The sequence below is a fragment of the Aptenodytes patagonicus genome, chromosome 1 (genome assembly GCF_965638725.1).
Source record: "Aptenodytes patagonicus chromosome 1, bAptPat1.pri.cur, whole genome shotgun sequence".
Classification (NCBI taxonomy): Eukaryota; Metazoa; Chordata; class Aves; order Sphenisciformes; family Spheniscidae; genus Aptenodytes; species Aptenodytes patagonicus.
In genome coordinates, this window is record NC_134949.1 from 22,778,893 (window position 1) to 22,801,622 (window position 22,730).

Here is a 22,730-nt window from a genome sequence, read left to right on the forward strand (position 1 = left end):
GAGTTAAAAATCTCTTCTAATTTTCTTTATTTGGACAGGACTTCAGAATCATTATTGAATCAGTTTTCTAGAATCATAGAATGGTTTGGGTTGGAAGCGACCTTCAAAGACCATCTATTCCAACCCTCCTGACATGGGCAGGGACATCTTGCACTAGATCAGGTTGCTCAAAGCCCCATCCAACCTGACCTTGAATGTTTCCAATGATGGAGCATCCACAACTTCTCTGGGCAACCTGTTCCCGTGTCTCACCATCCTCATTGTAAAAAATGTCTTCCTTATGTCCAATCCAAACCTACCCTTTTTCTGTTTAAAACCATTGTCCCTTGTCCTGTCACTACAGACCCGGGTAAAAAGTCTTTCTCCATCTTTTGTATAAACTCCCTGTACATATTGAAAGACTGCAATAAGGTCTCCCCAAAGCCTTCTCCTCTCCAGGCTGAATAACCCCAACTCCCTCAGACAGTCTCCATAGGAGAGGTGTTCTACCCCCCTGATCATTTTCGTGGCCCTCCTCTGGACACGCTCCAACAGGGCCATGTCTTTCTTGTACTGTGGGCCCCAGAGCTGGATGCAGTACTCAAGCTGGGGTGCATTTTGAATGATGCTTCCTCATTTCTAATAACATCCCTGACCCATAGTGCAGATACTCCACCTGTCTTTCCCATCCCTGGCCATTCAAAAAAACCCGCCTGCTGACCCTGTGCTTACAGTACATCCCTCATCCCTGCTTGAACACCCGTGGGTGCGAGCCTTCCCCAAACACATGTTCAGTTTACATGTTATTTAATAATACCCCAGTATAAGCGAACAGCTGCCATGAGCAAGCATCCACTTCTGACTCTTGAAATGATTTTGGTAAACTTTTTTTTCCCCACTCAGGTATGGGTTAGACTAATTAGACAGAAGCTTCCTGTTCAAACAAGCAGCCCATCCCCGTCCATTGTCACACCTCGACAAGAACAGTATTTAAGTGATGTAAGTACTATTAAGATTTGAGATTCCATCCAATTAAACACCGATACAAGAGGAAAATTATCCTTTTAACAGATTACTAACAGCACACTGGTTTCTGTCGTCCACGTGGGATCTTGAAAATTGACTGGCTCTGTGGAGCTCGACATTTTATACTACTTCAGTGCAGAAATGGAGCAGAATTAGGCAACAATTATTAGTAAGTGTGCAACTGTGGCACCATAAAAGCCCCACGGGTAAGACCAATCTAAGGTGAAAGAAATGAAAAAAACAGCTTTCACATTTTTCCTTTTTTTTTTCTTGTTTGCCCAGTTGGAAATTCATTCCCTGCTGTTTCATATTTCCTATACTGATTAAAAGTGTTACCTACTGCATTATTGTCTTCAAGGCCTGGATGTGCTAGGTGAAAGCATCATTAGAAACAACAGGGCTGAGGTAGGAAAATGGGGCTGAATCGAAGAATTCTTTCACTATATGAGCAGCAAAATGTATTTTTCCAAATAATGTTTTATATACATGGCAGAAATTGCTTTTCCACATCAAAGTCGAGACACATTCAAATAATGAGTTAGTGCAAGAACCTCAAGGATAAGACATTTACATTTTTAGGAACAAGCAGACTTGTAACAAACAATACTGGGTCTTAATCCTGGTCAGCACCTAAAGCTGGTTTTCTGGGAAAGCTTCTGAAGATCTTTTTGCCCTCCTTTCTCTGCAGAGCCCACAGGAACTGGCAGAATTGAGTACTGCATGCCTCAAGAGAGCTATACATCTCAGCACAGGAAAGGAATCAGAAGCCTCTTTGAGTTAAATCTCTCAACTTTCTCATCTAGAAGAAACTTTTCTATAAAGCATCAGTTGTTTCACCATTATTCTTGTAATTGTGGTTTAGAGGTGAAAGGAGCAGGCTGATTCTCTACTAGGTTGTTTCTGCCTAGTAGAGGTGAGCAGTAACTGTGCCATTAGCTTGCTCAAAAATGTAAACAATCTAATTTTAGTGAGAATGGCAAAGGAAGATAAATACACTGGATTAGATTAATGCTGATGCTAGAAGTTGTAGTAGGAAGTCAGCGCTTCTTAAAACTTTGTTCATGCTGAGATTCCATGAGCTCCCAGTCATTTTATCCTGTTTACTTTATGCATTCTGGCAGCGTGGTGACCCGCATAACCTCCACATTTTTCTATTAGAGTTACAGTTAAAAAATAGGGCTCAGGTACAATGCTTTTTGACTTATGGCATCTCTGTCAACTGCATTTGGAGTGCAGGGGTTGTCTAGAACCACATCACCACCAATAAATACTTTCTTTAACATTAAATTTTAAAAAGTCTTATCTTGATGAAATGTTGGGAATGAGATTCTTCCAAAATGCACAAATATGCTTTTTCAGTCCTGTTTTTAAAATATGAACTTTAAATAGACAAACAGGAAATTAAAATAACCCATGAACTTTGTTTCTCTTCAGTGAATGAATCTCTTAAAGAGTGCTGGACTCTTTGGCCAGCATTTACAGGAATGTTTCAACACCTCTTGGTCTGCTGAAGTTCTACTCTATATAATGGGTTTCTACTCTCTATAAAGGGTTAAAATATGTGGCATCGCTTATAATTTTACTGCTTCTTTCAAAGAGGCATGTGTGAGTTTATTTAATTAATTGGCCTTAGAAGGAAATTGGCCAATTTATTCCATGTTAATGGTTACATGTTGAAATAAGCCATTCTGAGTCCTATAACGACAAAAAATGAAAGTAGCATTCCTAAGGTTTATTTTGTCATACCAGAGTGCTATTCTCATAACTTCTGCCCATGTATACCATTAGTTTTCTATTTCTTTTTCCCCCAAATTCCCCAAAATTCTGGATTCTACAGAAGTTGAACTTCCTTCACCTTGTCAGCACTCAGTGGTTCTGCTCTTTTTCTCATGCTCAAGCCTGCCTGGGAACGTCAGACTAAACATTATTATACTTATTTACAGTAGAAGCTCAATCCAGGATTTCGACCACTTAAACACAGCAGTGGGCATCTCTGCACTTAAATGCCAGAGCCACCTACATTCAAGAAGAAATGCATGCCCTTGGCTGGAGGGAGCGGAGGACGGGAGCATGCGGATAACGCTGCAGTGTTTGTACTGTAGCTCTGCAGCAAGAACGCGTTGAAATTGGAATTGGGAAATCTCATTCAGGCTGTTGAGTGCATCCACACCCATCGCTCTGATGCTTTGATACCAGATGCCTTTGCCTGGAGGGGGGCTCCTTGATCCAGTCCTGTTCAAGAAACGCTTCTACGTTTATAGGAACAGATTGAGGGAAACCTGACTTCTAGGGCACTGAGTTGCATGGGTGATCTAGGCTCCCTGGCGCAGGATCAGCTTGTGCATTTTACCCAGTGATGAATGCAAAATGTGTAACCTATTTTCAGGGTGAGAATCTGAGCTCCCCTCTTCCCCCTGCTGCTCCTCCCCACCCAGGGCAGGTGGGTGCCCATGTCCTGCTCCCTGTGCACGCTCCCTCCCCAAGCCAGGAGCTTTCAGTTCTTTTTTCTGCCAAGTTAGAAAGGGCGAGGAAAGGGAGGAAGTGGGCACACCCACCACAGCCTCCTCTTAGCTATCCCAATGGGAGGGGGGGTTGGTTTTGATGCCTCAGCCCCGCTCTTTCTCATGGTGAGGAATGCAATGAACCCAGATCCTACATTTCTTCAGAATGGATGTAAAGGAAAGGGCACCAGTGTCCGCATCATGTTCCTGGTCCAGTGCATTTCGAAAGAAGAGAGAGTGAGCCTTGCTCCATTTTCTCCTAAAGAACAGCACTGGAGACCTGATTGTGCAAGGGTCTGGGCTATGAAACTAAGTTTAACATGGGTATTGACCTCTATGCATCCACAAATGGGACTGGGAAAAATCCTAGAAAGGAAGGTTTCAAATACATTTTTCTCCTAAGCATTCCTTGCCAACTATTTTGGGCATTCCTGCTCTGCATCCTGCTTGTTCACGAATTGTGCTCTCATTGGCTTAGTGCTCCCCATGCAGTAACTGGAAGCAGAGGTACCTTATTCAAGGCTGCTGATCACACTTGAATTAGTCACTGCTCTGAGCATTACAAGCCCACGTCCTTCTGGTAGTCTAGCCTTATGGCTGGTGGGCTGAAATAGTACTTAAAAAAAAAAAAGGAAAAAAAGAAAGAAAACCCACCAAAAAACCCTTCCATGTACTGGGATATGCTGTACTTCTTATTTCAGTAATATAAAACAAAACTCCAATGTCACAGTTCCCCTGTCAGAACACAACTTAGAGCCCCTAATTCTTGTCTCAGAAGGCAATACAGTTTTATCCAGTTTCCGTTATTTCCTGCTGCTGGAGAGAACCCATTATCTCCCAACCACTGCCATGAAATACTCATCTATAAGATAACTCTTCCTTGAATGTTTTCTTTTTCTCCTGAAAAAGAATTTGGGAACAGCAGGGATACAAGCACTCACCTCTTTTAAACTCTGCATCATAATCTTTACAACATGTTTTATCATCAACCATCTTTAAGCTTTTACCAGGATAACAATCTTTGCCTTTGCAATAGCTCCCACAGTAGTCTTGAGTGAAAATGGGAGAGCTAAGGCATAAGAGACTAATATTAGAATTATGTGGAATAAAAAAAGAGGGTTTACAGTCTGCTAAGGGAAATCTCAGTGGTAAGCTATGAAAATACTGGATGCTATTGCTGTACATCAGTGAACAATATCCAGAGTTCCTCAATTTACACAGGAAATGTTTTTAATAGGCACGGTACCCCCAGCTCTCAGCCACCGACTCCATCCCTCTTGCAGCTCCCGAGTAAGTCCGCAAGTCCACAGATCATCAGAGCTCTCACAGGGATGACGGTGGCAAAGCCTGGTGCCTGCAGTGTGCATTTTTCAATGTGTTGCCATGGTGATCTCCAGCACGCTCATCCCTTGAGAGCTCAGCTCAAAATTCAGAGGGAACCAAAGCAGGACAAAGAAATGACACCCAAGCAAAAGCAACAGGGAAATTATGTGTAATAAGCATACATACACACTTTCATATGGAAGCTTTCAGAAAATAGCTGTTTTTCGAACTGAGTGGTCTGTAGGAGAGAAGCGCAGTCTTCATAGTCCCAACTCTAAACCAGGATGGTCTATGGAATAAAACCACTAATTTCTAACCCTGTCTCAGCTCGAGGATCACTATTTGGCACAGGGTAAATCCTCAGCCTCTGTACTGCAAAAATCCTGATTTGTGCAGTAAGGACAGAGGACAAGGGATAACTAAGCAGATAAAAAGATAGAGATGCCTTTAATAATTTAATGTTGTAGAGCAGCAACAGATCACTAGATAACCAAAATCTAACGTTTCCTTTTTAGAACATTACATTTCATTATTCCATGAAAACAATTAATACAACAATTCTTAAGTATTTGAGCAATTCAGATTTTCACCAAATACTTTACATCATCTGTTGGTTCTTATGGAAGTTATACTCTCTTACTGCATTCTCAACAAAAGGGAATTACATTTGTGCGAATGTGAAAGCAACACTCTGTCAAGTGATGTACGATCTTGCTATATAGTTGAGAAATCTGTTGTATGGTACTTTAACTCCTAGCCTACAAAAGCGCTGTGTTATAGTGACCATACACACAGAAATAAACCAGCAAGAAGAGACACCAAATTCAAAATCTGGGCCATGTCACATATGCCACAGTCCAGAAATAATACTAAATGAGAGTCAATCAATGTTTTGCCATTAGGCAGCATGTTTCAGTCAGAGCTTATTGTCAGACACTTTTGTGCCTAAAAGAGCTCTGAGATCAATTAACCCCACATAGCTTGATGCTCAGCCACTTGCATATGGTAGTTTCTTTTCCCAAAACACATTATATTCTTTTTGTTCCTACCTGGGCTTCTTATTACTGTTACAACGGACTTTTTAGTCCTCTCCATGTCATCATCTATTAGATCTTCATGTAAATACTTAATCACGTCATGAAAAGCTGCTTCCTCCCAAATGAGCATGGAGCTTTTCAGCCAGATCTGCTTTAACTTTCATCAAATCTTTCTGGGTTGGTACAGCACTAACCACTTCAGAGCCTTGTTCCGTCTCCACTCACAAAATCTGGTGTGCAGTCTGTCGTTCATGAGCGTGAGCAGCACTTTACCTGCTGCCTTTGGACTAGTGCCCGACGCTCATCACCGTGGAAGGTCACCTGCTGAGAGGATGTTCACGGAGGTTTGGTTTCTTCAGCATATTCACGTTCTCACAGTCCCATTAACAATGGACATTAGAAAAGGTCGTGCGGAGTAAATTGCCCTAGTATCCACTTGTATGATGCACAAGAGTTTACTCAATACATGTGCCTCTCCTCACTCGGGTCCCTCAGTTAGTCTTTCTTTGCTATCCACTCATCAAGTGAATTCTCTGTGCTTCCCCAGGCTGTCACCTCCCTGGTTTTCAAACTAGCACAGGACCAACAACTGCTGGCTGGAGGAAGGGCTGAGGGAGAGACCCAACTACAATACAATGGTATTTATCATTTTAGCTTTAGCTCCTTCTGTCCCAGAGGGTGCTGACATCCGCCTTGAGCAGCCTCCCTGTATTATAAGCTTTCTTGATCCCCTTTAACAGTGACTGATTTATTTCCAGCATATACTGGTATTTCTGCTCAATTGCAGGGAAAGAACTTGAACTTTAACGAGATCCCTACAAAATTACTGATTGCGGTAGGCATAATATTATGGTTCTTACGCGTTCATACCTTGATCCCTTCAGGGAAGAGGTTTTATTTACCACAAATAAAGATGAAGGCTGACAGACAGCCTTCAAATCAAAGCACAAGCCAGAAAATGTCTGATTACTCCCGGAAGCAGCATTTAACAGCTTAACTTAGTCTTTATTTAGAAATTATTTTGCATATTTCACCCATAATGAAAGCAAACTTGTCGTGAACAAAATCATTTGGTAATCTAATTTATCAAGATCATTCACACACTGAGTGACAAGAATTCTAATAAAATTTGCACTTGTGAGATCACTTTGTACTAATTTCCATCTCTTAGATGCTTATGCCTTTTCCAGGGCTGGTGAATGGAAAATTGAGACCCTAGTGCAATTCCAACCACTTCCAGAAAACATAGTTGTACGCTGTAATGTGCATCTGCTTAGGGATTTTACTTAAAAGGCTCTATTTTCCTTACTGTAACAGCATGCACTCTACCACCCACTACTTATATGACAATATTTCACAAGGATACCGCAAATCTTTAAAGCATGGGGACGAATTAACTACACAGGGGCTGTCAGATATTTACCTTGCCCAAGAACATTAGATGTATTAGATTAATGCCAAAGACAATAAATGTAGTTCAACTTCAGTAAAGGAGTTGGCAGAACAAGACAAGAAGCATCACTGCAGAGATGCTTGCCTCAAAATCTTGTGTTGCAAAACATCAAATGTCCCCCTGCCCCTTTCCCCTTCCTCTCCCCAGTTACTCAGCAATTCAAGTCACAGGCAAGGCTCCTGTCAGCTGCTTAACAGATGCATGAGGAAGATCACAGCACGCCTAACATCCCACTTGGGACACCTTCTTTTTCCTCTGCTGTCCCACAAGGTCAGAGTTTCAGTTTTATCCAGTGAACCTAAGAGCAAGCAGCTTGCCCCTCTCTCAACAGGTTGTCCTGCCATTCATTTCAAAGAAAGATCTTGGGTAAATGCTATACTTTGCCTAACATCTGGGCAGAACAGTTGATACCCAGTTCATCACTAGAGAGAATCTATCTTGCCTCTAAGTGCAGTAGTCCCTTGCTCTGAAAGGAAAGTCTCTGCTTTGGGCTGGTACTGGCATGCAAGAGGTGGTGAGAAGACACTCATGGAGCTGCTTCAGCAGGAACCACCCATTTTTCAGCTCATGGCCAGGTTAGTTTTCAGCTCCTGCTTAAGCTTGAGGTTTGGTTGCACCCATACTTATACCACCCATGGAAGTGGCAGAAACAGGCAGCTAGGGGAGACGGGAGAACCAACCTACCTTGTTTGGCAACAGCATGAACTGGTACCCAATAAAGTGACTGTATAAACATGTCCTAACACGATTTAAGTAAAACACCTTCACTAGGTTTCCTACAACTGGAGAAAGAAAGGCTGCCTCTCACCTTGTCACAGACAACAAACAGACAGGCTTGCTGGGAGAGGATGTTATCTCTGCTCATTCTTCTTTTGTGAGAATAAACACCTGCTTTTGTATAAGATGACTATTTTCAGGGTACCACATTTGCTTACAATAATGTTAGCATATTCAATTTTGCTCAAGTCGTGCAAAATAGATGTATTGGGAACATTTTCCTTTCTTTAGTTTTTGTTTCCATTCCCCATCTACGTCATTTACTTGTTCTTTTCCTCCTGGTCCTATATATACTTCAAAGATATATTTTCAAAGAACAATTTCTCTCAGCATAGCTTGCCCCCCAGATGTAAAAGCTTTGCTCACATATACCTCCCTTAGGAGAGATAACTTCTTTGCATAGAGCTCCTTTAGGCAACATCTGTAATCATGCAAACAGGTAGAACGATCCCATGTGGCGCAGCTCAAGAAGGAAGCATACACATCCTGCAAAGCAAACCCAGGGTAGCACTATAAATATTTATACACCAGATAAAATCCATATCCTGCAGCATGGACAGCTATAAACAAATGCTATCCAATATATCTTTCAAGTCAATCAACCAAAGAATTCACATATAGATGGACGGCCTGATTTGAGTTCACCCAAGGGTATGAAAAACCTGGGAATGCAATGAAATCGGCTCATCCCTGGGTTACTGACCACACATACCTTCCCTTCCTAGCACCATCCTGGCCTTTGAACAGGATCTCCTTGGCTTTGTGACCAAGCAGACCTCTCTACAGTCATTCCATTTCTGGATACTTCTGATGAAGCACTGCCAATCAATACCACTGCAGAGCAAAGACCAAACTAGTCCAGTTTCTTCTGTACAGAATGATATAGCTCATGCTTTCTAAAGATGCTGGCTGTAAGAAGTGCTAAAGGACTTCAGGGATCTGCTCCACCACCCCTGATGTCAGCTGTACTGTATGTTTCTGCTCGTTACAATGGAAATGGTATTGTAACCCTTTTTTTCCCCCGCTATGAGTACCCTAAAGAGACAAATGGCCAGTAGCCTATGGTGGAGACTTTTGGATGTGGAACTGATACAAAGGATGCCAAAGTCAAAACTGTGACCTAGCTTTCTGTTCTTAGTGAGGGTCCCCTGGCATCCCTTGCAGTGTCCTCAGGACTTCTCTGACATGCAGTAAGAGGATCTCAGCAGAAAACACCTCAAGAAAGGAAGGTAAGAGGGTGTCAGAGTATAAATCCCCATAACATTGCCCATAACAGGTACCATGATTTGTGAGGTCATCATTTCCACAGGAGGGGAAAAAAATATTTTTTTTAAGAAATAAAGTTAAACACAGCTCTGTGTTTATATATGAAAAATAACCAGCCAGAGCTTTCAAAGCAACGCACACCTTCTGCCTCCTCAGTGCAACCAGCACCATCATTCTTACTCCAGGTTAAAAAAAAAAAAAAAAAAAGAAGAACAACAAGCTCTAAAAAACATGCTTTTTGAAAACATAGGTCTAGCTTTGAAGAAAACCGTGGCAGGTCCCTTCAGTTGTCTGGAAATTTCCAGACACACTTTAAAGAAAATACTAGCTGTGTATAAACACAAGAGTTGCAATGTTTCGCAAACTCAGAAGTTCCCAGGAACTGTAATTTAATACGATTCATTTAACTAGTCACAAATTAAACTGATGCAATTTTAAGGAAAACCGGCAAGGATAAACAAGACTATTTTGTGTATCCCTGGAAGACTTCTGTTTACGAAGTCATTGGCTTGCTGACTGACAATGAGAAATTTCCTACCTAAAACTAGATATTTTTACGTCTTGACATTACTTCATGACATAGTGCTTGATCAAATTGCGCGCTGCAGTAACAGGACAGTAGAATATTGTCTAGCTGTCCGAAGGAACAGCTATTTTTTAATATAATGTCTTTTGCACGTACTGCATTAACTGAATCAAATAAGGTTGAAGCTTGCCTTGAATTTAGCCCTAAAAAATTATTAAGCAGACAAGTATTTAATTCTTACTTTTATCTTTGTTAAATCCTTTAATTAAATACAACATTAATTGAACTAAAGATTATTATAGAGATTTTTCTCAACTAATACATTTAAATGCATTAAAGCAGAGAGAAAAACAAAACAAGAACACAAGCCGCGCTTATAAACAGATTCATATAAACAGCATTAAAAAAGTAACACCCTGAGAGCACAGGGCATTTTTTCATGTTTGCTAGCACAAAAGTAACAGCAAAGGTTAAGTAAGAGGAGTGGAGGTGGCATATTCCATACAAATCAACATGTTAATGCAAATGGTTTCCATTTACCAAAGCAACATACCAGCTCACCTAAGACAACTGCTTAAACAACATCATTGCTATCATAAAGCAAGAGGATGCAGGGCAGGAACGGAACAGAAGTCCTCAAACTGCTAGCTGTGAAGACACCCGTAACGCCCCTGCAGCCAGGCTGTTCCAGCACCAAACCCAGGGGGATCAGCAGCACGAAGGCTTCAAATGGGCTTTTGCAGAAGCCCTGGTCTGAAAGCCATGGAGTGAAAGCCCTGTGCAGGGAGCTGGGAGCAGCAGGGGCCACTACTGCAGCCTGCGGGGCAGAAGGGAGCTGTGGGGCAGCTGAGGTGAGGGGGGTGGCACTGCCCTGTCTCCCCCAAGGAGATCCCCCCAAAGCCCTACTCACTGGGTTATGTAGGCTCGGAGTGTGTGTCAAAAATTATTTAGACCTGAAATGAACGGGGCCTCCTAAAATTGTTCGTTTATTAGCAATTGCACAGTTGCTACAGGCATAGCATTCAGAGGCTTCCCCTGTACCAACAAGCAGACAGCAGCAAGACCATGAGCAAGAAAAGCAGCAGAACAGTGCCCTTATCTGTGCCTGTTCACCCTGGTATTGTTCACACTGGTATTGTTCACTTGCCTAAAATTAAAAAGAAGGGGGGTGAGGAGGCAGATTTCACCAACTCCAACATCGGCAGTCCCATGAAAGGGCTCACTTTGGCCAGGAATCAAAGGTTTATGGAGCCAAAGCTAATGTAGCATCCGAGAATTACACTAAAAATTATATGCAAACTCCAGCCTCAATGCTAGAGTCAATGCTGACAACTGATCTGCAAGAGTTCCCTCTAAGACTGTAACACATTTCTTTTTCTACGCGGGGACAATTCTCAGTTTTCGTTGCCAGACACAAGAAGGAACTTGGTGCCAATATTCTCACCTCTGTGAGAATACAGAATAATACCCAAAATGGGCATCACAACCTGCTTATTCTGTAAAATCCTGTGGGCTGACACACTGAGTTGAGAGTGTTACAGGCGTCCATCCACCTCTCAGTCCCACCGTTGGATTAGGAGAAGGAAGAAACCTGTTACAACGTGGGTGATAACCAAGCAGTTGTATTCACCAACCTTTACAGAAGGAAAAGGACAGTTTAGGCTGGTACCTTTGACAGAAATTTCTCAGTGAATCTCCTCCCTGTGCCCCCCAAAATTGAGATAACCCCAAAAATTGAGATAACCCCAAAACTTCAAATTCAGCTTTAGTAGGACAAAGAACTGATGCGAAGCCCTATTTTACTGCACCCAGCTTTTCTACTCAGTTTCGCTAGGCTTGGGTAAACTGCTTTTTGCTTTCTCTTGATCTCCCCAGGATGCAGCAGCCCTTGCCAAAAATAACTACGTTTTAATTTTCCTTCACAATTCCCTTGTAGAGGTCTGCACTGTTTTAATGCTGTAGCATCACATATCCTTTTAATCCCTGCCTACACATTTTAACATTTCAAACACATGATTATTTATAAATGAAAAGCCACCAGGGCTTTGGTGAGGTAAAGTGGTTTACTGGGGACTGAAACTGGGGAGGGGGGAGAGGGGAGGGTGAGTAATTTTCTGGTTTTAATCCTTCACTCCTCTGTTTTGGGCTTTGTTATTAGCAGTAGCGCTTATTCACTTTGAGCAGCGCCAAGACAGCAAACAAGTCTTCTGAATTTGAAAGCCAAACAATTCCAACTCCTAATTCAGCCGTGCACGCCTGCTCCAGGCTGTTCAATCCCTTGAGACCTCTTTTTGTAGCCTAGGCTTTTCCCTCCTTTAAGTGCCAACCCATCGACGGCCTTTGGCTGGGATTTTGTCCGTTCCCACCTGCTCCTGCAAGAGGGAGAACAGACTGGGACGGAGTGACGCCATCCTTAAGTTTTGTGCCGTATTCAGGGCTGGGCATTGCCACACTGAGCGGAGCAAACAGGTTACAAAAACTGTTTGCACAGACAAAGCAAGGCACTTGAACACCACCACCGCTCCAGCTAAAACACCACTTGGAAACAAGTTGCACTGCATACTGAAGGGGAGACAGCACTTGTTCAAAATCCCCTCTCCTTTTTGGTCGTTGCCCAACAGGGCAGCAAAAAATTTGTCCTCCAGCCCAATTATACCACTCTGCTGATGCTGTAACAAAAGGAGAAAGAGCCATGACGGAAATAACAAGGCAACCTGCATCTCTAATGGAAGCAACAGCAGGAGGTAGAAAAATTAACTTCCATCACACACCATTTTTCTTCCCACTTCAAGCACCCTCTCCCTTTCTAAACACTCCTTCTATACACACCTTCCTGCAAAAAAAAATTTCTAAAGACTGACCCTCCCAACCTTTTGCAGCTCCACTAAGAAACAACCCTTTGCCTTAAGCTATGACAGCTGGGCAGTGCAGGAGCCCGAGTCCAGCCTGGGAATTGACAGCATGCAAGTTCCAGCTCTAGGCTTTTTAGGGATGCTTAAGTTTGGAAGAAGCCTTAAGTGTGGATGCCTCAGGTTCAGCTGCCATACCCACGTTTCTGTACCAAAATACTTGCACTCGGTTTCAAAAGGGTGAATATTCTCGAGCGCCAAGTATAATTTAGGACAACTAAGAATATGCAGAACCTCTGAGAATTAGAGTAGTCATTTCAGTAAATTAACTAGGTAGCAACTGTGAAAATGCTGATGTTAGACAGTATTTCAGCTTCCTGCGCTATAAATGGATATAATTTTTACTTACCTGACAGGTGTGTCATGATTATTAGCTAATATTGACACTTTGATCTTTAAAATGCTTTGCCAAGTATTAATTAAGGAAGGATTATTTTGCATTTAAAATAGCTAGTATTTTGAAGTTGAATTTGTCTCCAACCCTCTCCTAAGATGGTAAAGAATCTACTGTTTGTTTTTCAGCTTATTCCCTAGGAGATCATTGTGGAGAAATATGAGAAAGAAAGACTGACATGCAGATCTATGTTTCAAGGACGATGAACGGATACCTCTAAATAAAAAATTGTGTTTTGTTGCAAGACTCTTCTCTCCTGTGGGTCTTGTAGCCAGACCTGTAGACTTAGGTCAAATGTTACTGAATGTAGGGAGGAAGGACATCCCCACCCCCCAATAGACCACCTTTTTATAACTAACCTATTAATATTTTTTACAAGGCAGGTCTCAAAGTGAAGTATGAGAAGTTCATAACACGTTGCAGATATTCAAGTACTGCATCTACTAGTAAAGTGTGGCCTCATTTCTCCATAGAGGGAAAGGTGCCAACATATGGGCAAAACTCTATTACAGTTTCATCTGTAGCCAGTGATATGAAATACGTCCAAAGCTGCGCGATGCTTTTGTTAGATGGGTCACCCATGTAGGCTGCTGCCAGAGAAAGACGGAGAGCCAAGGCTTGCCTGCGGAGCCAGCTCTCTCCCAGCCACTCTGCGCTCGATAATAAGGGCAGGACTTTCACCATGGGCACTCTTGTCACAAAGATCTAGCAGCAAAGGCATGACATTTGGCCTTTACATGGCCCAGTGAATATAAACCCAGATTAGAGGGAAATAAAAGATTGTACTTGATAGCATATGGGAAAACAGCAGCATAAGTCTCCAAATAAGCTGCTCTTCACACCCCAGAGAGATCATTATGCAGGGCTTTCCTGTGGTTGCTACTGCTGGTGGTTACAGCCTGACCTGGTGTCACAGGCTACTTGTGCTGGTGGTGCAAAGACATCAACTCTCCTGGAGCCGCAGTATTTTCCTTACTGTCAACCAGGCAACACAGGGAAGACAGAGCCGAAGGGAAAGAAAAAAGGACGGGACAAAGGTACTGGAAGAGATGCCAGAAAGCACATGCATGAAGATAGATGCAATCCCTGTATAGTCCCCCCAGACACCCTTTAGGGTCTCAGGGTGACAACAGCAGAAATTCTGTGAGAACATTTTGCAAAGCCCATGTCTCATTCTCGCCCGCTGCCCAAGACACGCAGAAGATAACTGAACAAATGTTACCCGATGTTTCGGTGACTTCAGTCCTATGGATCTAAAGATGAGTCTTAGAGGTGATTCTGGGGACTCAAGTCTGATCAATTGTCATATCTACAAAATACTAGAATTAAAGTTCCTTATGCAAATCCTTCATGATAGTCTCTATGATGGGAGACTTTTTCCCCTGTTCCCCTGCCTCATTTCATGCACAGCATAGACATTATTTAATGAACTAGCAACTCTTCAATATTTATTTTTCTCCTCATTATCCAGTGTGGCTCTATGCCTTATTTACCATGCTATCCAAATGCTGCTAAGAATTATTTATAGCATTCACGGTATAGGAGCCAAGTTCTTATAAACAACAATTAATTTTATAATACCCAGCTGGATCCTGAAATGAAGGTGGACATTTTTGGGATGGGCACTGTTTTTGAGCAACTACTTTATAATCCTGGAAGTATCTAGGATGCTAAAAAGCATCTCCGTACACTTTCCAGAAAGAACCTGCCTACCAGCAAGCAGAGCTTAGTGACAGCACATGACATGATGTGGTCCTCACCCTTCACAAGGGTGTTTGAACCAGGCTATTTACGGTACCAGTGCACACATTTTACATAAGAAATACTGTTGAGAACAGTGAACAAAACACTCAATGCTACATTAAGAACTTGTTCCACGGATCTCAGATTACAAGATGTGCAGCGAGAACCTAATTTTGGTATCTAATTAGGGCTGGGTGTTCTTCACCCCCACCCTGTGCACTTTCCTGCCTGTGCTCTACTTGACGGTGCCCGCTCCTGATTCCCTAAGGTACACACTCCCCTTCCTCCTCCTTGCAGTCACTGCCTCAAGATTATTTTGATGTTTCACCAGTATAATGCAACACAATTAGCAGCTTATCATCTCCTCCAGTTCATTTTACATTTTTCCTAGCCTTTCCCTAAAGGGGAAAAAGCCCGCTTGCTCTCCCCATCTCCTCTCTCCTCTTCACCAGGTGAAGAAACACAGCAAACCAACATTTCACTGGATTCCTCCAGCATCCCAACGTTGGCTTTCAGCTCTATGAAAGGTCAGTCCAGAAGAGAAGGTCGCTTGGAAGAGAATGAGGAAGAGGAAGGTTCTGCAAGTTTATTCCACTTTCTGGCTTTAAGGGTAACCAAAGCCAAAATCCCACCAGCTATCCTACCAAAACATTATAATGTAATCAAGCCCAAGTTTCAGATTTAATTTTTGATTTCGACTAAACCAAAAATTTTTAATAAATATCTCTGGATGCGCTACACATCAAAACGGATGATTATAAGAGGAGGTGCTGGATTTCACAGTTTCAGGGCTCTATCTCCAGTTTGTGAGTGACTGCAGGTAAAGCTGCTGCTCCTCTTGGTTCCCATTAAGTGCTTTGTTCCCTCTCTTGGGCTCTACTGACTTTTTATATGAGAATGTCTCCATAGACACTTCTGTGATACAAAACCAAAAGCAGATATGAAAAGGTATTTTCTCCTCGCCACATAAACCTGTTAATTTGGTATTACTGCAAAAATCCCAGCCAATGTGAGGCTAATTAATTTTTGAAAATTATTCAAGTTTAGAAGGATAAATGTATAATTTTAATGTCAGACAGCTGCAAAAGCCAGGTCAAGAAGGTGGTTTCCACTTAGGAGCTCAGTCTACACATGCACAAAATTAAAATATCAGAAAAATAACATCTATTGGAGATCATATGTATTTTTACATCAAGGACAAAGTGCTAGTATCCATCTCTCCACAAGGATGTGTTTATTCCTCTGCCAGTTTCATGACCAGCTAATAATCATGTTGTCAATAGTCTACTACTCAGCTTCCTGAAATACAGCTCTACTTCATGTCTTTTATTTGTTTTCACACACATACATATATGAAATGATATTTTAACTGGGCAGATATCTTTTACAATTCAACCCATACTCAAATGGTGCTCTCCTGCTAAACAGGCACTTAAAAAACTACAAACAAAGAAAACGCAAATATTCTGTTTATTTCACAAAAAATGGGAACTGAAGATAACAGTACCTCTTCCCAAGTTTCCCAGGAGAAACAGTTGAAGATCGAGTTGGTGAGAATAATGTGAAAGTAACTCAAGAAAAACTTTTACATGTACAAACTTGTCATACACACGTGGAATTATTCAAGAAGTGCCACTGGCCTGAACAAGGTCACTTGAGATGTACTTTTAGGACCCTGAAGCAACTAAAGTGACTGGTCCCAGTAAATGCCTTCAAACTTTGTTTTGTTTTGTTCAATACACACCGGAAGGTTTTAAGGATTTGATCTTATAAGCCTATATAGGTTTCAAACTGGGCCAGATACCAGTAATATAAAGAGTCAATGCACAGCCTAGTCTGTAAATCTTTAGCTTACGTACAATGTTGTCAAATCTGAGGATCTTAATTTCAAGCAACCCTGTATCAGTAGACAACTCTATATAAACCAGACAGCATTTCACAATGTTCCTGCAGTATCTCACTATTTCAGTACTATTGGTCAGTTAGTAATTTTAGAAGCCAAGTTTATAAAAGCCCAAAGGCTAAAATTAAAACTGTCCCAGCTTGTTAGACATTTAAGACAGGATCACCGTCCTATTTGACATTTAAGTAATGAATTCTGTACTTTATCCAGCATTTGGAAAGGCTTAGTTGACTGCTTCCAAACTCATCAGGCAGGCTCTGGGAAATGGAAGGTGAGATCGTGGGAAAAATGTAATATGAAAAAAATACTGGAACGAATCCGTGGCAGCTAGAAGTTCATGACTATCACTACCCTGCACACCAGAGCCACTCAAAGCCTCCTGGGGTATGACTTGCAGAGATATGGCTTTGCTTCACACACAAATACGTACGTACATATACACATGTGCATGCACACAGTTAGGGAGTTCACATTATTATGAAATACAGCTAGGGAAAGCAATTACTTTAAGAAAAATAATGGGGTATTCACCAGCGAAGTAACAGTTTCAAAAGGGTCTAGAAAATGAACCAAAGCTCTTATTGTTAGAGAACTATTGACTCCAGGTTCAAAAAAGTGACCTCAAGTGAGCAATGATGTACTTAGCCTGGAACTTGCAGCCGCTGTATTTCACCCTAAACTGAATTGCCAATCCACAGTGCAATCTTCTACTATAAACTCGCATCTTTGGGGCAAGTATACAGAAAAATACTATATACTGGCTGCATTATTCCAAGTTAGACTAAATTCCTCTGGAAATGGAAAATATGTCCGCATTACAGCATTTAAGGATCCCCATGGGTATTTATACAGGGGTAGTGGGGTTTTTTTTCCTTTTAAGGGCACTTAGTGACAAGTTCATGTTGACATTTTTCCTGCAAACAGTTCATAAGCATGCAAATAACTAATAGCACGTGGCCCCGTTAAAAGCATTTAGGTATGTATAGCCTACAGACCCATACTGAAAACCACATAACAGACATTTTATATCTCACACACATATGCACAATGATCAGATCCAGCAGTCTCGCCATACTAAAAGTGGTCTTTTTGGTAAATTAGGCTGCCAATTTAGCATTATGTATAGTATCACCAATGTCAATGGTTTGCAAACATAAATAATTGACACATGCTGTGAAATACTTACATTCACTTTTCCACTAAGTCTTCTTCACTACAATCAAGTTATTTTCCAGGACAGTGTGTAATCTTCTTACTAAATAAAAGAAGGCAGCAATTAAAAATATATTCATATGTGTTAAGCTATGCTCAATCACCTTAAATTTATGAACTTTAAAATATTGATTTAAGATCGTCTATACTGTCCCATAAACTTGTAATTTGTTTATATATAGTCAATTTTATTACATTTTAAACACAACTTTAGCACACCATAACTTTCAATCCTGAGGCTAAATGGGGCAATGTTCTGTATTTCAATAGCTGCTTGTATAATAAATCAGATGGACAGTTGCTCACAGATGTACAACTAATTACTGAAGAACTGAGAGCTCAACTGATATATTACCAGAAAGAATGCCTGGCATTACAGATGGGGTATTGTATGATTTGGCACTCCTCTAGCTAGCGCTTTAACACGCTCTTATCAATGGCAGTACTCAGCACCTCCCACGATCAAACATTTAAGAATGGAAGAGAAACAGTGTTTGTCCCTCTAGGGAAGGATAAAATACCATCTGATATTCTTTAACATCACTGTATATGCCAAAAAGTGATAAAAAAGGGTTCATGTAGATTGTTGTCCTGGCTTTGGCAGGGATAGAGTTAATTTCCTTCCTAGTAGCTGGTACAGTGCTGTGTTTTGGATTTAGGGTGAGAACAATGTTGATAACACACCGATGTTGTAGTTGTTGCTAAGTAGTGCTTACACTAGTCAAGGACTTTCCAGTTTCCCATGCTCTACTGGCTGAGAAGGCTGGAGGTGCACAAGAAGCTGGGAGGGGGCACAGCCAGGACAGCTGACCCAAACTGGCCAAAGGGACATTCCATACCATGTGACGTCACGCCCAGTACATAAACTGGGGAAAGCTGGCCAGGGGGGCCGCTGCTCGGGGACTGGCTGGGCATCGGTCGGCGGATGGTGAGCAATTGCATTGTGCATCACTTGCTTTGTATATTCTTCTTCTTATTATTACATTATTATTATTGTTATTATTCTTTTATTTCAATTATTAAACTGTTTTTATCTCAACCCACGAGTTTTTCTCACTTGTGCTCTTCCAATTCTCTCCCCCATCCCACTGGGGGAGGGAGTGAGCGAGCGGCTGCGTGGTGCTCCGTTGCCGACTGACTGAGGTTAAACCACGACAATTGTTCAAAACAAACGTGAAGATGACAACTGTCCTCGAAAAAATATCCCAGTCAATAGACGTAGTGAGTGCTGAATGCCCCAACCTGTTTCTTACACACAGTTATTTCTCAGTTACTTTTTAGCAAAGCATGCGATGCCCACTCAAACAGTTTGCAGTGAATGCTGATGCACGCACTAAAAGATCACTGCATGGCAGTTCCCAGGGGAAAGAGACCCAAACACCTGGCAAAATCCACCACCTTTTCTCCAAAGCCATCTCATCTCAGCTGAACCTGACTTTGAGACTTGCGTAACATTGGCTCCCCAATGCTTTATAAGACACAAACATCAGCAGGGCTTTTATTTTCCCTTCGTGTTCCTTGAGGCTGCCCAGTACTAACTCAAGTTTGTTTTGTTAATGTTCGATGTGATTTAATTTCTTGTTTGCATTCCCCATATCTAGTTGCTGTGGTAAGATGTTCTTTAAGATGTACATTCATCTCTTCCCAGGGAAAAGCTGTTTGAGGGAATCTGCACCCTCACCAGGTGGAGGATGAACATGGATACTCAGCAAAATTGTGAGATGAGGGACATGGGAGAAGAGCTGGGTGAGATTATTTAGACTACAGCTGCATGATACGGCCTAACTGGAGAGCGTAGGCTTGGACTGGGACTGAGGGAAGTCATAGGAGGGGAGTGTAAGTAAAGCAGCCAACCCAAGAGACAGACAGATAAAAATTTTAGACTTTAGGACCAAGGGAAAGGGCAGATTTCTTTCTATGTTTTACTGACAAAGGGAAAAACAGGTCTGGTGCAACTTCAGCATATAAAGGAAAAGGAAATACAGAAGTAAAAGGAAGTGCAAAGGGATGTGAAAGATCATGATATTGTCAACAACAGCTAAGAAGGAAGGAGGTGGAGGTAGTCAGCAAGGAAACAAGACTTCATCCCGCTGAGAAGTTCCCTTTATACATCCAAGTTGCCTCTCTCCTTTAGAGCATTTTTGCAAGCATTGCTGAACGGTGATTTAGGCACATCTTACACAGTTGGTTCATATCTCAACTTTGCAGACGCAACAACTGACGTGCGTGGAAATTAGTATTTGGCTGAGCCTGCAAAAAGAATCGAATGCTGTCAGCCCTGACTGTTGTGTCCAGCCAGTTATACCTCCAGTAATAAAGGTATGCCCCTTGCTAATAACATCAGAAATTTATTTATTGGGAAAACAGGTTCAACCATAACCCAGGAACTGGCAGAGAGTCATCGGACTACTTATGTGTCAGTTCTCACATGGGTACACCAGGCATTTTAGTCTGTAGTTGGTAATCAGCTGTGCCAGAGAACGATGCTACCAAACTGTACTCAATTTTCTGTGTTATAAAACAGGAAGCCTCTTTATAAAAGGCTTGGGACACCAGCCAGAAATCTCACTCACTGTCTCCCTATTTATTCAGACTGAGTCATCAGATTTTCCAGGTTTCTCCACTCAAATGGCACGCTGCTTTGGCTAGGTTTAGATGGACACAGGTGGTACCATCTGTCGCAAAGCTTCCTGGTTTTGTTTGGTTTTGTTTTTTCCTTTTACCTCCTGCTCGTAGCACAACAGCTCTTTTTCAGTATCTTACACTGGAACACCACGAGGACCTGGTCTTTCATGGTATGGGTTTGGCCAGCTGGCCAGTCAAAATGGACTGCTTGAACTAAAGGAACTAAAATACACATTGCTATTGCAGGTCCTCTGACAGCTGGAGGCTCTTGTGGCAGACTGACCTGAAGTTAAAAGTACTTAGATGACACAGGGGAGTTGTTCTTTAAAGCTGACAGAAACCATGAGCACAAACAGAGCAAGTGGGTAGGGCGATGCTCACACAAGCTAACTTCAGTCTAACAAGGTTGATCTTCCTGTTTTTTCTCTCTCCGCTGGCTTGACAGAGAGGGTCCTGCCATGCATCACCTTCTGGAGGAGGAATCAATCTTCCCTGAGCTGCTTTTTGGAGGAGACTCCCTCTCCTCTCCATAACCCACAGAGGACAGCGGGGAGATTAACTGCCATTAGACTACATTGAGCTCTTATCCTGTCCCACCCCAATCTGAACGCACTTAACAACCCACCTTTCATATGACACAATTTCTGCCTTTCAAATAAAAATACTCCTTTAGGACAAAAGGACAAAGACCACCATGGACATGTCATGCAGTTAAGAACATCAGGACAGGTCAATAACCCAGCCAACCATAAACAACCTCCCCATACTGCAAGTGCCCTCTCCCTCATCAGGAAGCTGCACCTCTGTATTTAGTGTGAATGTCTCAGATACCATCATTTCAAAAAGATGATAAACTCAGGCTGATCAGTTGTGTCCAAGTGCAAAATTTTGCAAGTGGAGAATGTGCTGCCCCAGCGCTGCGGCTGCCAGGGGGATCGTGGCTTCCAAAAGCTGCAAGGAACAAAGCACATCACTCGTCCTGTGGCGCCTAAAGCCGGCGCTGCCATAAGTACGAGTAAGAACATATTGAGTGCTTTTTTTTTTGTTTGCTTCTAGAGCTAAAAACAGATCATAAACCACATTTCTTTGAGGGAGGCTTTTGTTTGTTTGTTAGAAAGGGCAGGGACTGGGTCAGGGATAGAAAGTTGTACCATCCGGTTCCCAGACACAGACCTTATTCCCCCGAGCCTTCAGCTATATGTAACATATGGAGCAGATACTTTTCATATAGGCTTTTATACGCCCATGGAACTTTTATCCGGCTGTTGAGCTAACAAGCACCGTGCACTTGATAGGATGGAGCACGTAGGATAACGCTACATACTGCTTTTTTGAGCTTAATTCTGAAAACGGATCTTCACATTTCAGTGCTGGGAAGGCTACGTTACAACACTGAGATCATGTCCAGATGGAAACAGGATACAGAATTTACTATTAAAAACTTTAGGGTGATATCAAATGTCAGCTTAAGACTCTAAACATTGCAATGTATTTACATCTCTAATTAACTCTGTATCACACCACTACAGTCCAATATCTGGCCAATGCTGTATCTTCCCTCACCTTCAGCTCTCCAGCTTACATTGTTCTTGGTCATCTCCATTCTACCCTCTCCACCTCCTTTCCTCAGAGACTCTACTTCTAGCACATGAACTCCAGAGTTTCATTACTGACTTCCTTTCTGTCTCCTCCACTTGGCTACCTCAGGCTTAGTATCGTCGTTGTCTTGAAGCTGCTCAACACAGCTCTACCTTCAATACACTCAAATCTGATACTGCTTAGACTCTTTTTTTTTTTTTTGCTTTCGTTTCCAGTCAATCCCGTATCCTTTTGACCTCAATTTTATGCACTACGAAAAGACCTTGACCAACTCTGTGCAAAAATTAACAGAATATTAAAATAACAATGGAAGTGTTTAATATTGCCAGACATACCTCAAAAGAACAACCACTTTCACTCAGCCCTTTCATTTTGCTCTTCCTGCAGTTTGTGGCGCAAAAAGAAAAAAAAAAAGGGGGGGGGGGGGGAACCACACATGCTGGAGTTTTCTGTTCTT

At 42.0% G+C, this 22,730-nt stretch overlaps 1 protein-coding gene across 12 annotated transcripts in view; it reads right to left on the reverse strand.

Annotated features, from left to right (window-relative positions):
- PLXNB2 (plexin B2) overlaps positions 1-22,730 on the reverse strand; it is a 273,164-nt gene that overhangs the window by 111,747 nt on the left and 138,687 nt on the right. For 11 of the 12 annotated variants that reach the window (XM_076329495.1, XM_076329537.1, XM_076329575.1 and 8 more), the window contains one exon: positions 18,024-18,092. In XM_076329495.1, coding sequence (XP_076185610.1) covers positions 18,024-18,025 — 2 coding nt within the window. In that variant the 5' untranslated portion in view covers positions 18,026-18,092. Of the gene's footprint in view, positions 1-8,468; positions 8,583-18,023; positions 18,093-22,730 lie in introns of all 12 variants that reach the window. The other variant, XM_076329595.1, reaches the window with a different exon arrangement.